We start from the raw sequence: 15,304 nt of genomic DNA, 5'->3' as shown, positions 1-15,304 counted from the left end.
TGGCTGGGGACTCCCAGGGTGATGGCAAACGGCTTCTTGCGGTCTCTCAGTTTTTCCGTCTGTGGAACAGGAACGGCTACGCAGAGAATTCCCGCGTCCCAGAGGGGCACTGCAGCCCTGCCACTGCAGCATGCCCTGTACCCTCCCCGTGGTCCCAGGGACAAAGTGCAGCACTGTGTTGTGCTTCTTCAATTGCTGAGCAAGGCCACTGTCACAGGGTGTTACGGGGACGTGCCGTGTCACGGTGTCAGTAGTATTTATGGCACTGCAGCCTATTGCATCCTTAGGTTTTACCGCGGTTTTGTCTCCCTTTAGACGGCCGCTGACTCACTCTAGCCTGTGGGTAGGCAGCTGAATGGTTTTTCCAGAATGAGTCTGCTTTTGTGGGAGGAAGGAAATGCTTCCTCCCAGGGATGAAATCAGATACGCGAAGGTGTTTGAGGTTTATCTGGAGTGGCAAAGGTGTACACCAACGCTGCAGGTCTGGACTGGGGCGTGCTGTGGCGCATCAGCCGAAACTGCTGATCTGCGGGCTGTGGAGAGGCACACCGAGCTGCTCCGCTGAGGTATCCCGGGCTCTGCGCGAACATGCCAAGCTGTTACTGAGTTGTGCAAATTGGATTGTGTTTGCACCAGCCAAGAGAGGAGAGACGGGGGGTATCTGAGGCAGAGCGGCGAGCAGCACCGCAGCTGAAATCCCTCACAAAAACCCGCCGTCCATGCACAGTCTATAGCAGCTCCTTGCTGCCAGTTCACGTTCCTCCAGAGCCTGTCCTCGTTACGTATGAAGGCCATTTTATCTGTGCTTGAGCTATTATGTGAAAATACCGGTCGTCTATTCAGTCATACAGAAAAACTGTTACCGTTTTACCCTTTTCCAGCTTTACTGGTGACTCTGCAGACGTCTGCAAAGATGCTGCCATTCTCAGAGGGTTGATGACCCAACTATCCTGCGCGTATTAAGTGGCTTCATCTGTCTCTTGGTTTCCAGAAGGGCCTCCTGCTCCCCTTGCCAGAGCGTGGCTCCTCTATGGAGCCGGTGAGCCGGCGATCGTGCCTGGGAGCAAAGCTGCCCACTCCCGCCCTCCCTGGGAGCTGCAGAAGCCGTAGCCCAGCCATGAAAATGAGGTTTTGGCTCCTGCCCAGTGGCTGGGGTTCCATACGAGCGCGGGGAGAAGGGCAGCACCTTCTTGCTTCAGACCTGCTCTTCTTGCGGGCTTCATTTGCCGGAAATCTGGCTGCCGTTCTCCATTTTGGCCAGCCAGTTGCCAGAGGTTTCTGTCCAGAACGTGTCCTGTCTTTGCCCATCTTTTAGAGAGCAGCTCGCCCATCCCTCTGCTTTGTATGTCCACACCCAGGTGTGAGCACTCAGCTTGCTGGGCTCACAGGCTGGGCATCGTGCACACACTTCATTGTGAGTTTTCTCAAAAGGCAGCTTCTCTGGTGTGTGACAGACGGCTCTGGGTGCTCCTCTTCGGTTTTCACCCTCATATTCCAGCGTGTTCCAGCATGTCCAACCCTTCTACCTTTTACCCTTTCAGCCACAGCCGTGGTGTGTCACACATGGTCAGCAGTCATGTCCTCCCAGCATACGCAGCGTAAGCGTTCTGGGGTACAACTTGTACCTGTGACCTTGGGCTTTGCTCCGACTGCAGAGCATCGCTCAGGTGGGCTGCCGTCGCCTGAAGAACCCTGTGCCCAGAGGAGATGTAGGACCTTCTCAGGTCTCTGCTCCACGCTGCCCTTGCGGGGAGCTCGGCCTCTGCCGCTCCAGCACCCCATGCTGCATCTTGCCCCAGACGCAGACTGTGTGCCAGCCCCGGTGTCCCCGTGAGAAGGACCTGCAGGTGCAGCCCTGGAGGTGGAGGTCACAGAATCATAGAATTGCCTGGGTTGGAAGGGACCTTTCAGATCATCGAGTCCAGCTGTCAACCCAACGCTGACAAAACCCACCACTACCCCATGTCCCTCGGTGCCACGTCTGCCCGGCTTTTAAATCCCTCCAGGGACGGCGACTCCTCCACTGCCCTGGGCAGCCTCTTCCAATGCTTAACAACCCTTTCTGTGTAAAGATTTTTCCTCATATCCATCCTAAACCTCCCCTGGCGCAACTTGAGGCCATTTCCTCTTGTCCCATGGCCTGTTCCTTGGGAGAAGAGCCCGACCCCCCCGGCTACCCCCTCCTTTCAGGGAGCTGCAGAGAGCGAGAAGGTCTCCCCTCAGCCCCCTTTTCTCCAGGCTGAACACCCCCAGCTCCCTCAGCCGCTCCTCACAAAACTCCTGCTCCAGACCCCTCACCAGCTCCGGTGCTCTTCTCTGGACACGCTCCAGCACCAGTGGCCACTGGTGTGAGAGCATCCAGCTGCGCTGGGCTCTGCTGTGCATCCCTGGGCTGGGCTGCCCCCTCCGTGTCCTGCCCGGCAAAGGGACGAGGCGGTGCCCCAGCTGCCATCGCTCCGACCCATTCCCCCCCCGCAGGGCTCCTGGTCCCCCAGGCGAGCAGCGCCGGTACCGGCGTGGGCAGGGAGATGGTCATGGGAGGAACGGGAGTGCAGGAGGGAGCTGCCAGCACGTCCTCCCCTCCCCACCCCAGCTCTCTCTGCCCTCCCCGATGGGAAACCAGAGATTGATTTTCTCCAACCCAACAGTATAATCACTAACCCTAATTAGAGATAATTACTGGGACTTGATACACTTATTACTTGCTAGAACACTAAAGGAGCTGTGCATTGCGGGGCCGAGCAGGGAAAAAAGCCTCAGAGAAGGTGAGGAGGAGAGGAAGAACAGAGAGGAGAGAAGTGCGGGGCAGACAAACGGTGTGATGATCAGAGCCGTGCCCAGGGCCGGTGGAGGAGCCGAGGGAAGCCAGATGGGCAGCTTCGTCGCACAGGGCAGCCAGCCAGCCCATCGGCTGCCATTGTAGTTGTAAGCATCCCGCATTTCTGAACATCTGGCTCTGGGTGTCTTGCACAGGGCACCTGGAAGAATGGAGAGGGTATAATTAGTAGCCACCTGTGAAAACCTCAGTATAAATAATTTGCCCCACATTGCCAAGGAAGACTGGGGCAACAGGGCCGCTGGTGTTCTCCTGGGGTGGACTGAGGAGCTTTTCCGGAAAACCATGCTTTCTCTCCCGTACAGACCACGCTTGTGCCACAAAAGGAGAGGGGCAGGGGAGTAACTGCTTTCTGCTGTCACCTGGTCTTTCTGCCGGCTCGTCCCTGCTTGGCTGCAGGCTGCCAGTCCTGCCTCGAGACCCCCTTCCTCGCTGCTCCTCTGCCGCTCTGCACGGCAGGGGCTGGTCGCTGGGGTCAGCGAGGGGTCCCAGAGCAGAAACCCACTGCCAGCAGACAAGGGATAGGGTCATCCTGTCGTGGCCTTGCTGCAAGTAGAGGTTTTCATACGCCTGAATCTTGCTGTTGTTACGGACCTGCCCGGAGCCACGGGCTGTGTTTCGGCTGCTCCAGGCAGGATCATGCTGGCTCTGTCCCCTCCTAAGGACCTGGGCAGCACTTGAGGCTGAGCCGCGGTCTCTCCGGGCGTTGCGCGCTCCCGGTGGCTGTGTTGCTGTGTGCCGCTGTGGGCAGAGCAAGCAGGCATGCATGAGACATGGTATGAGTGAGTGCTTAAGAAATGGAAGTTAGTAAGAAGACGTAATACAATTCTAGCGTAAGCTGAACGGCCTTTTCAGTCGCTGGCATTCGTGAGCTGTGTGCAAATGCCGGTTTTTCATCATTTCACTGCACTACTTGTGCAGGTCCACACTTCTGCAGCAAACCCAGAAAGTTCTGGGTCTGCTTCCTTCCTTCCTGCGGTTTTGTATCAGACTCGTCTTCCCGCTTGCCACTGTAAATGCAGACGACGATTCGTATCGTTGCAGCCCGTCATTAGCATCTGTCTCCCACCGTCGTCTTGGTGATCTCTTTTGGACTTTTCAGCTGCACGGTATCATTTCTGGTTTGTGTCTTAAACAGTATTACTGGTACATTTTCTGCAGCTCACGATTCCAGGTTTCTACAGAGACTGTAAGCAACACCTCTAATCACATAACAGACCAGGAGAGAGATCCGAAACAAGGACCGGTTTTCCTTCATCTGTGTGCTCTTTCCCAGCACTTTGGTCCATGTGTCTCAGAAGCAGTTTCTGAAGTATTTCACTGTAACGTGGTGGAGAGTAAATTACATTCTCATGGTGATACTCACTGGAGGACTCAGCCAGGTGACACTAAAGCTTCCTTACGCTTTCTGCATCCTGCTGGTCCAAAGAAGCAATGCAGCTCCCATGGGGAATGCCACAGTTACCCTCGTCTAAGCAGATGGGGAGAACGAATCACTAAACGAAAATTCAGTAGTGGCTTAAGTAAAAGTAACCTTGGTTTTGTTGTACTGGTGTTCAGGCAGAGTAAAATTCAAATCAGAAATAGAGTATTAAACACACACACATGCAGACACAGACAAAAATATATATCCGAGCCAATTTCACAAAGCTGAAAGCAATTATGAGACAGATCATTTGGGAGAAAGAACTTAAACAAAAAAAAAAAGTGAAGCATAATTAGGAGTTTTTAAAGAACATTTTACTAGATACCAAAAAGTTAAAATCAAAAGGAAGATTGCACTGCTTAAACATGTACTAATCTGGGTTAAGAGGAGACGTAAACTAATCATTCTCTCTCTGTCCAGATAGCAAAGAATGCAGAGGAACAAAAGAAAGTGGAGGGGAGCAGGCTGTATTGTGCCAACGCATTTTGTGCATCTGCGTATCTGTATGTATATAAAAAGCAATAAAAGTAACGGCAGCATAATAAAGTAATCGGTAAGTATTGGGCAGAGGTTGAAAGCTCCGGTGGGCAGGTAGCTGGTAGCACCAGTGTGGTCCTGCATGGCCAACTGGAGCCACGGGTGGAGGCTCTGGCTGCCATTTAGCCCTTTGCCAGAGCTCCGCCGACTAACATCCGCCGTGAGTGATTAATTATGAGCAGCCCTCAAAGTGACCCTTTTGGCTTTGTGGGAAGCATTCCAGCTCCTGACGTTCCCAGACTTGCTCTGGTTACAGCTGCACAAAGGGCTCGTTTCACCGTTTTATCTGGGTTCATTGCTTGCGGAGAAATCGTGCACCTTGTGCCTCCCCGGCTTCCCCAGACCATGGTCAGTACCGGTCAAATTGAGGGAAGATGCTAAATGCATTTAGCAAATTATGCTGTTGATTAGGAGCAAAGTCGCCAACAGGATAAGAATTCCGGCACTCCACAGCTCTGGGCACAGCTGCCCACCGCCCGTCTCCATAGGGACGTCCCTGCCTCCGCGGGGGGAGGACGGACACCGCCTGCCACATCTGAGAGCCGCTTAGCGAGGGGCTTCTGCCCGACTCTGTCACCTCTGCTGCCCTTCTCCCAGAGGGAAGCCTGGCTTTCCTTCGCTCTCATAGCTGCCTCGCTTGAAAGAAGGACAAATCTTGCATCTCGGTTCCTTCTCCAACACAGACCCAAACATTGAGCTCAAGGCAGCTCCTGTGTCCTCCCTGGTGCTTTTTCCTGGTCTGATCTCCGCAGTGTGGCGTGGAAATGCAGTGGGTCCCTTACACCACCACGTTCTGACTCGTCTCGTGCCCGGTGCTTGGTGAGCTTCTGCCGAAGTGGCTGCCTTGTCCACAGCATCTTCCTCACCGTATGACAGCATTTTTAGCCTGTGAATCATGGGAATAGTCACTGTTCTTACATCGTACCAAGTTCCTAACCTTCAACTTTTACATGTTTCATGGAGACTCCACGTAACATACAAACAAAAGGGATGGATTTAGTATCTGAAGCTCATTTCCCAGCTCACCTGCCCCTCTCTTGGCTGGTTTCAGGAGCCTGCGTTACCATGGTTGCACAGGGGGATACAGAGAAGATAACCAGCAGAGTTAAAGACAGTGAAAAGTTTTTCTTCAAGTTTATTAGGAACTAGTGAATCCTAAAAACAGCATTCGTTCATTACTGTGCGGAAATAGTAGAACAGTTAACAAAGAAAAAAAAGAGAAGTGTTCAGTGAACACTTCTGTACAGTGTCTGGGAAGAGGCAAGATGATGTATCTTATCACAGAATGATGAATTCTTCATATTCCAACTGTAATTAGGAAGCGTATTAAACAGCAGGTAGGAGATTTAGACGTGTTTGAATCAGCAAGTCTGAATTATTTAGTTCAGGAATTCTGGAAGGTGTGGTCAAGGTCTTTCTGAAGTGTTGATGGTGACTGACAGTTTTGGGCTGGAGAGCACTTCTAAAGGGCTGAAGTTCATGGATTTCACGTCTGCACAGTATGAGAATGAAACCCATAGATTGGAAAAGGCTCAGAGAATGGCTGTAAACACAACGAAATACTTGCGAAATGTACATTGTAGTGAAAGATTCGAGGAGCTCGATTTGTTTAGTTTATCAAAGAAAAGGTTAAGAGATTGTTTCAACACCATCTGTAAATACCTGTATAGGAATAAAAATTTGGTAATGGAGAGCTCTTTATGAGATAACAAATATATCCAGATCCAGTGATGGGTAGCTGAAGCAAGACAATTCAGACTAGAAGAAATAAGGTGCAAATTTCAACAGTGAGGGTAATTAACCACTGGAACTACTTATCAAGAGTTGCTGTGATTTCTCTGTCACTGACAATATACTAATCAAGATTAGAAGATTTTCTAAAAGGTACGTTGTGGTTCAGAGAGGAGTAAATTAGTGGAAGACCTATGGTGTAATTTTATGCTATGCAGAAAAGATGAGACAACCAGGGGGCTGCTTCTGGCTGCCTGTCCAGGTGTGCTGCCACTGCTCCTCCCCGCACAGCTCCGGCCACCCTTCCCCGGCACTGGAGCTGCACGGCGGGCAGATGGGGAGTCCTCCCGCGGGCTCCGTGGGCTCTGCCTGGTATTGGATCCGAGCAGAGCTCAGGATGGGGAAGGACTCGGTAGCTGCGTCCACCCGCGGTTCCTGGGCTGTCGGCGTGCTCTTGGTGCCTGAGGGTTGCGGGGGGCAGCCGTCACTGCAGTCAGTACCTGTTCGCAGGCTTCCCCGGTTTGCTGGGGTCCTGCTAACGCTGCGTGGAGTCGGCCTCCATCTGAACCAGAGAGGAGTCTGGTGTGTTGGCTTGAGATGCCTTGGCTTGTCTCATGTACCCCTGAGTTTTGGTTGGGAGATGAGAGTATCAAATGGTAACCGTGTCGTGGTCAGCCCTTCCCATCCTGCTGCAGGCAGCTTGGGTCTTCAGTCCCCCCAGAGATGTCTGGACGTTGCAGAGCTGTTTTCTCCCGACAGTTCGTACCCACCACAGATGAGCTTTGGTAGGAGCTAGGGTGTTACATAGTCACTTACCGTGTGCATATGTCCAAAAGTGTGCTCCCCGAATGCAGTGCTGAGGAAGGAGGGAGATTCCCCTGTGTCAGAGCATCTCTGAGGCCCAGTGAAAGGCGATGGTTCCCACTGTGTGCAAGCTGTGGCAGATCCTGACGGCCTTGCTAAGAAGCAGGGCTAGAAAACCTTGGTCGCCTGCAGTTTGGATCAGTGATTTCTCACAGACATTTGGTGTTAGCAGAGCTGGGAAGGACATCTGTCGTCCCACAACATGCCCCATGTGGTTGTGGGGCTGTATAGGTGCTTGACGTTGTTGCCATCTCCCAAGGAGAACTTGGGAGTTGATGTCTTTCAGATGACTTGTCTCCATCCTGGTGCTTCTGGTTGGTAAGAGCTAGCCTACGTTTTTTTGGCCTTGTTACTGGTAGGAATTGTTCAAGAAGGAAGGAACCGAGTGTATCCAGCAAAACAGCATGTGGTGCTTGGTTCAGAAAACCAACCTGACAGAGGCTCTTCTGGCTCCAGACCTGCTCCGAGAGTGGGGGCGGCTCTGGGAAAGGCAGTCGCGGGGTGCTCCCAGGACGGCTGCATTCCTGCCTACATGGCAGCTGACTGCCCATTGATGGAGAGTGGTGAATTATGTCTTTACCAGCAGGGATTTCACAGGCAGTCAGCTTAACCAGGCTCATTGGCTCTCACCTCCCCTCCGGAACCAGTTGGTTTCTCGGGACTGAGGAGTTTCCCACCAGCTGGAGCTGGGTCCCCGTCCAGCCCGCTCCGCGCGCCCAGGAGCAACGTGTTGGGGTCCAGAGCAGCTACGGCTGCCCCCCACACATGGCTTTCGGGGACGTTTGAGACGTGCTCTGGCTGCAGACACCAACACAGTGCTTGGGAGTCAGTACACTAAGGTGACTTGCAGTAATTCTGATTTTTATTTGGAATAAATGATGATCAGTTGGCAACAAGTACCTTACAGTTTTGGTTCGTGGGTAGTGGTAACTGACGACTCTTTGGGACATGGTTTGGCAGATCGTAAACAGCGTTAATCTGCGGTGTGCTGTTGGCCTACTGCAGTACAGGAGAAAACAGAGTTTGCTTCATGGCAGGGTGTCCTCACCCCATCCTGGGGTGGTGCCGTCACCATCTCGTGCCATACACTGGCAGTCTCTGCTGCGGCGTGGCAGTGGCGTCCCTCTTCCTGCGCCAGAGCAAGGCCTGGCACGTCAGAGAAAAGATCTGTCCTTGGCCATAAAACAAGGGGGAGTTCCCAAACTGCTGTCCAGCCTGTGCCTCTTTGAAATTCGGCACATCCTGCGCCCCCAAACCAGCCTGGGTTCTTCCCCGGTGTAAGGGCCTGGTAGCGGCCACCCATCTGCCCAGGAGCGCAGAGCTGACGTGGGGACGGACAGTCAGCGGCTCCTCACAAAACATGACTGCAGGCAGTTGTCTGTCCGTGCCCTCAGCTCTGCAGGGCCTCGGGAGGTTACGGGTGCAGGTGGTCGGGGATCTGTCCCTTGATGTTTCTGGGAGGGAGAAGAACATACAGGCAGTCTTAGCTGAGATGAGGTACCCAGCCAGCCTCCTGTCTTAGAATCACAGAGTCACAGAATGGTTCGGGTTGGAAGGGACCTTAAAGATCATCCAGTTCAACCCCTGCCCTGGGCAGGGACACCTCCCACCAGAGCAGGTTGCTCCGAGCCCCGTCTGGCCTGGCCTTGTTTTCTCTAAACCAGCCTTCTCTAAAAACACCGGCCACCACTGCCTCAGCCTCTGCTAGGGGTGGCTGCATACGCGGATGAAGACCGGGGTGGATTAGTTCAGCTGAGAAACGATGGAAGCCTGAAGAACTGGGGACAAGCTGTATCCACGGGATGAGGCCCGGTCTTCTGCTCAAGTGAAAACGGTGACCTGCATCCATGAGCAGAGCCAAATATAGCTGCCATCTGGCCGTTCCCCTGTTGGCCACGTTTTCATGTTGAATAAATCCAGCAAGAGACAGCTCTGCCTTTGAGTTATCACCAGGTGGGGTCTGAGGGTGTGAAGACATTTTTGCGTTGCGGTCTGCTGTGTGCATCAGCCTAAGAGGATGAGCCTTTGGGAGCCTGTCCGCTTTCTCCGGTTGAAACGGCGATATTCCTGGGCTGACAGCATCAAACGCAGCAAAGAGATGAGCCCAGGACCATAATCGCTGGTATCTGTCCTTTGTCTGTCAGCGCACAGAGCGCATCCATCCGCTGAAGAGGTCTCTCTTCCATGTCCTGGCCGACTGCAGACACTCGGCACCAGGACGTGCATCAGGAGACACCCGGCTTCTCCGGGAGCTTGCTCAGAAGCAGGTGTTGGATGCTGGTGGCAGGAGGTAGAGCTAGCATGTCACGGCTTGGTTTCCGCGGTGCTGGTCAGGTTATTGTGTGGGCAAGGAAGAGAAGGAAGTAGTCCTTTTCTCAGTGAAGTTGTCAAGGATGTAGGTATTTCTGTATTACTCCTATTAAAAAAATACGTGACTTAGCACACCCGTGCACGTGGTGTTGCTGTTGCTGGCGGTCTGCAGTAGTTCAGGGTGTGGACAGACAGGCTAATGGGATTAGTGGGAATGGAAAGTCACCTTTCTTTTCTGTACCCATTCCACCTTGAATTAGGTTTTTTCAAGGTGGTAGGTTGTGCATGAGGATCTAGGTGAGGTATCATACCCGCTTTGAGCAGAAAGTGTGCGTGTTTTTGAGTTTCGCGAGACATACCTCATCTTGCACACCTGGGATGACATTCAACCCTCCGGCCTCGGCGGTGGCGTGGTTTGGGGACACTGTGAAGAGGCAAAACTTGCAGAATTCTTCCTCTTCCGGTGCTCCCAGTCAAGAGCCCCAGCCGAGTGCAGACATTCTTGTCACTGGGGTGTGATCCAAATCCCATGGAAAGCAGTACATAGTTTCCCAGGATTTCCTGAATCAGGCCTGTTAGTTCCAGAGTACATGTCATTGCATCTCGTACTAAATAAATTTTGTTGTGGTTTTGTTAGCTCGCTTTTCAGAATCATCTAGTGCTGCACGACATCTTCATCGCCAAAATACTGGCAGTGCTCCCAACTTAACGTCACCAGGAAATTTCACCAGAACCCATGTATTATTTTGCCAAATCACTGTTGCAAATACTAGATTTTGTCCAAAGATCCTAAAGCGACTCTGCGAATCCTTCCCAACTGACATTACCCCGTTTTGCTAATTCACCCTTACCCAGTCCCCTGTGCATCCGCACCTCAGTGAAGAATTTCCACTTTGCTTTAAGTGCGTTACTGAAGCGGCCAGGCTGCCGCACCCCACACTTAGAAAAATGATGTTCTGTTTTTAGGTCTTTTTCCATTTACTGCCATGTCATCGGTGAGGCTTTACTTAAAAAGGCACCATGAAGCCTTGCCTGCTGGTGAGGTCACACTGACACGTCTACATGAATCTCTTTTTTTTGGGTTTTGAGGAAACAGCGATTGGGAGAGCATTGCTTGAGGGAGTGTGGGCAGGGTCAGGGAGAGTTCAGCTCCTGGAGGCTTTGGCTCAGAGAGGCAGTTAGTATTTCACATGCAGCCTTTCATTCACCTTTCACTTTGCTTGCCTGACTTAAAGGGAACATAGCCAGCCACTGCCAGTGGTGTCACTTCCAAAGGGATGCAGTTCCTGCGGGCTGTAGCCTTGTTGGGACCATCTTGCAGACCCCTGGGGTGAGCCGGACCGGTGCAGCGGGGAGGTCGGTGAGCCGAGCGTGCGGCTGGGCTGCGAGGAGGAGTAAAGTGCAGGGAGCTCCTGGAGAGACCACAGAGGCTGACAGAAGCTGTTCCTGGAAGTCGTAGCAGCGCCGTTTCATTTCAAAATGACGTTTTCCAATTGGTGCCACTTTTTCGTGGCTCGTGCTGCGGCAAGGCGGGCGGGGGATGCGGGCGGCTCGTGCTGGGCACCTGTGCGGGGCCGGGGGGTCCGGGCTCTGAGCGCATCTCGCAGCTTTCCTGAGTGTGTCTTCTGAGGAAACAGCCTCAAGTTGTGCCAGGGGAGGTTTAGACTGGATATTAGGAACAATTTTTACATTGAAAGGGTTATTAAGCATTGGAACAGGCTGCCCAGGGAAGCGGTTGAGGCACCATTCCTGGAGGTATTTAAAAGCCGGGCAGACGTAGTGCTCAGAGATATGGTTTAGTGATGGTTTTTGTCAGTGTTGGGTTGATGGTTGGACCAGATGATCTGAAAGGTCCCTTCCAGCCTAGGCGAGTCTATGATTCTATGATTCTTCTGCACACGCTTGGCATTGCTCAGACGCAATGCCCAGGCATTGGCATTGCTCAGACGCGGTGCGGGTCACGCTGCAGCTGCGGCCGCCTGCCTGGCAGCACGGCATGCTCCGGGGTGGCCGCCCACAGTGGAGCGGGGCTGTGGGCAGGCTCTGGAGGCACCTGGGGTTTCTGCTCTGCCAGTCTGACCACAGCAGCCCTTTCCTTTCCTGCTGCCACCACTGCTTCCCGCTGCCCGGCCTCACGCACCACGCCATGCCACAGGAGGTCCCTCCCTGGGGGCAGGTCTGGAGGGTGCCTTGGCCACAGCAGGACAGCGTGTCCCTGGGGCTGGTCAGGGCTGGGGCATTTGTGGCAGCTCTCCTCGGAGGAGTGATGGAAGGGACGTGCCTGGGGTGGAGGTGGAGGGGGTGAATCTAGGCTCCCTGGGGCTCTGCAGGACTTTCCTCTCTGCTGGAGGAGCTTCTCCCAGGCACGCTGCTCTCCTGCTGTGTGCCGCCTTCTCCTCCGTGGCTTTGGCCGTAGACACGTGCGGTGAGCGCAGCCTGGCTTGGGGACACTGCCTGAGCTCTGGGGGCAGCCCATCCCATCCCATCCATCGCATCCCGTCTGAGCCCATCCCAGCCCAGCAGTGCAGTTCCCGGGACCCAGCTCTTCCCGGTCCCGGGAGAGCAGCGTTGTCCCTGCTCCAGTGGCAGCAGGCTCCCTCCCACGAGGAGGCGAGAGGAGATGGATGCGGCAGTCAGGAGCGGAGCGCCAGCTAATTACCCTTCCGAGTGTGTCTTGTAAATTAAGGGCTAATTAGAGGCAAAGTCAGTGTCATGGTTTTACACGTGTTTCTGTGGCGCTGAACAAGGGGAAGGAGGGGGAGCGTGCAGCAGCCGGGATGGAGGCAGACGAGCCGGCAGCATCCCCAGCATTGCGGGGCTGCAGGGCCCGGCGAGCCCCGCGTCGGCACTGCCGGGCAGCAGGATCCGCAGACAGGGCTCGCGGATGGTCCCTGCACAGTCAGCAGGGACGGGGGATTTTTGGCCCAGGGTGGGAAGAGGAGGGTGGGAGGCACGCCCCGTGTGGTCAACGAACACAGGGCACGCCTGGTGCAGGGCTGATGGCCCACATCACCCCTCCGTTCAGCGCACGCCTTTGGTCCACCTTTTGTAGGGGCATCTGGGCTTCTTGAGCTGTCATTTCAGGCACTTCGCAGCCTCAGGCAGCGCTCAGGCACCAGTGACATTCAAATCACATTTCTTAGGTTTTCATGGAAACAGCAGGGACAGAAGCGTAACTTTATGTACAAAATCTGGGGCTACACGTGGGATTTCAGGGCCCTGCTCTTTGTGGAGGGTGGCTGAGCGCTGGAGTAGGTTGCCCGGGGAGGTGGTGCAGTCTCTGTCCTTAGAGATACTCAAAACCACCCAGACACAGGCCAGGGCACTTGGCTCTGGGTGGCCCTGCTTGAGCAGGGGTGGGACAGGACGACCTCCAGAGGTCCCTGCCAGCCTCAGCCGTGCTGGGATTCTGGGAGAGCAAAGGGAGGCAGGTTTTGCGCAGTGAGGACAGGGTCAGGTGAGCTGTGCTGGCTGTAGCAGATCCAGCTGGGGACCTGCTCCTGCTCTCCAGCCTGCTTCTGTGAAAGGATCCTGCTTTCACACCAGTCCGTGAAACAAGCTGCCCAGTTTATCTTATCCCGCCTCCTTGCGTGGCCGGGGGGTGGCTGGCTCTGGCGGGGCTGGGGCAAGCAGACGGGCCGGGCTGTGGACGTGTGTCTCATCAGCCGGGCACGCTGCGGCTGGAGCCCAATAGGCCCTGCCCTCTTCCGTGGCCAGGAGGGCTGGTGCGGAAGTCCCAGCTCTGCATCTACCCCTTCGGGCCTGGAAGGAGGACAGGTAGCTTCAGAGTAGGGAAAGGGACCCTTTGCTCGCCCCTGAGCTCCCAGAGCACTTGCTCTGCGGTGGCTGGAGCCGAATGCCCTGAAGGAAGGCATGGGGGAGCGCTTGTAGTGGGCAGGTGTGGGGTAATCCCTCTAGGGCAGCGTCATCCTCCTTAACAGATTGCCTGCAGCCTTCAGCAGCAAGATCTTTGCTCGCTGTCAGAGCTGCTCCGTTTACTATTCTGGAAATTTTGGATATTCTTGTAATCCAGAAACACTTGACCCGTTTTGAATCTCTGAGTGATCTTGTCTTCTGTGACAGCCTCCAGCCCCAAAACCACTCCTTTCCCGGGGGGTTCAAGGTCTGGGCTCAGATCAAGGAGTTTCCAGCTAGTGGGAAGAGGCATTTCCACCCACGATCCCCACCTTACAGACATCTCTTTCCCTGCTTGTCCCTTTGACGTCCTCCATGTGATTTTCCATTCGCTCCTAGTGCCTCCAACACAGTTGTATTTCTTGCTAGGGACGGGCAAGGAGTGAAGTGAGGGAGCGGTGGTGGGCAGACGGGCTGTGGGGTGGGTTTGTGTTTGTGCCGGTGCCTGGGGCCGTGGTGACGATGGTGAGCAGAGCGTGAACTCCAGCCGCGAAGTCTGGCTGGAGGGGGAAGCTGCGTGCCAGCATGCCCAGCTCTGTGTCTGGGGGCGCTACCTTGAAATTCGCCAAGCTGGGCGTCCCTCTGGGAGGCGGAGCGTGCTGGGCAGTGCTCTTTTCTCAGCACCTTTGTGGGGGGATGCGCTGGCACCCCCTGGGAGAGGAGAGCCAGAGCGAGCCTGTCCCCATGCAAGGCCCCCCTGGGGCACATCACATCGGGTAGAGGACAGTTTTTCCTTCTCCCACCGTGGTGCAGAGCAGTGGTGGTTCCGTGCTAAGTTTCCGTCTCTCTCGCAGGTGCTCCCCACTCGACCAGCAGTACCTCCCTGCACTCGGAGCGCTCCATCAGCGGCATCAACCTGGTGGGCTTCAGCTCAAAGCCCGACGGCATGCACCAGCGCTCCTACTCCGTCTCCAGTGCGGACCAGTGGAACGAGGCCGTGGCTATCCCCGGCAGCTGCCCCAACCCCTGTGAGTATCCCTTCTCACCCTGCTCCCCCCGGCTGCAGCAGGTGGGGAGGGTTGTTTTGGTGGTGGGGCATCCTGAGCTCTGCCCTGGGGCTGCCAGCCCAGAGCTTGCTCCTGGGTGTTGGACACATTCTTTGGGGCCTTGCTGGGACTGTCCACCTTCGCGAGGGTCAGCTGGCAGTGTCCAAAGCAGGGGGAGAAGGTCTCCCGCCGGGCACGGTACAGCAGTCCCCCTCCAGCCGAGGGATGCTGCTCCGCGGCAGGACTGCTCCAACCTCACTCCTCTGCCAGCCCCGCTCTCGGCTCCCCCTGCAAGGAGTTACCATTGCTTTCCCCCACCTCTGCGCCTCGTCGGCACCCCCAGCGCCCAGATTTTGGGGCAGTTGAACGGATAGGAGTAATTCCTGTCTCTGGAGCACACACTGAGCACGGCCCGCCCCCTCCCCCCACGCTCACTCGCTCTCTGTGATGTTTCAGGACAGTTGAGTGAATTAAAATAATTCATACATTTCCCAACGTAGCCACTTTGCCGAATTGGAAAATAAATGCTTTTGTGCTGCATTCATCACTCCTTCGTTCCTGGCTCTGCCGCCGCACTAAAAAAGCAGTTAAATGCACATCAAGAGTGGAGGAGCCATTTCCATGCCTGCTCGCCCCTTGTAGTTCTCATTAGCGCGGCAGCCGCCCCCCCGCTCGGTCCCAGGGGCTTTCGCAGTTTAA

General features: G+C 54.8%; 1 protein-coding gene across 2 annotated transcripts in view; it reads left to right on the top strand.

Annotated features, from left to right (window-relative positions):
* The window catches only part of AGAP3 (ArfGAP with GTPase domain, ankyrin repeat and PH domain 3), a 157,641-nt gene that overhangs the window by 121,411 nt on the left and 20,926 nt on the right, over nucleotides 1–15,304 (top strand). For both annotated transcript variants that reach the window (XM_074573734.1, XM_074573733.1), the window contains exon 12: nucleotides 14,414–14,587. In XM_074573734.1, coding sequence (XP_074429835.1) covers nucleotides 14,414–14,587 — 174 coding nt within the window. The remainder of the gene's footprint in view (nucleotides 1–14,413; nucleotides 14,588–15,304) is intronic.

The sequence above is a fragment of the Larus michahellis genome, chromosome 2 (assembly GCF_964199755.1).
Source record: "Larus michahellis chromosome 2, bLarMic1.1, whole genome shotgun sequence".
NCBI lineage: Eukaryota > Metazoa > Chordata > Aves > Charadriiformes > Laridae > Larus > Larus michahellis.
This window is presented reverse-complemented; position numbering and strand designations above follow the sequence as displayed.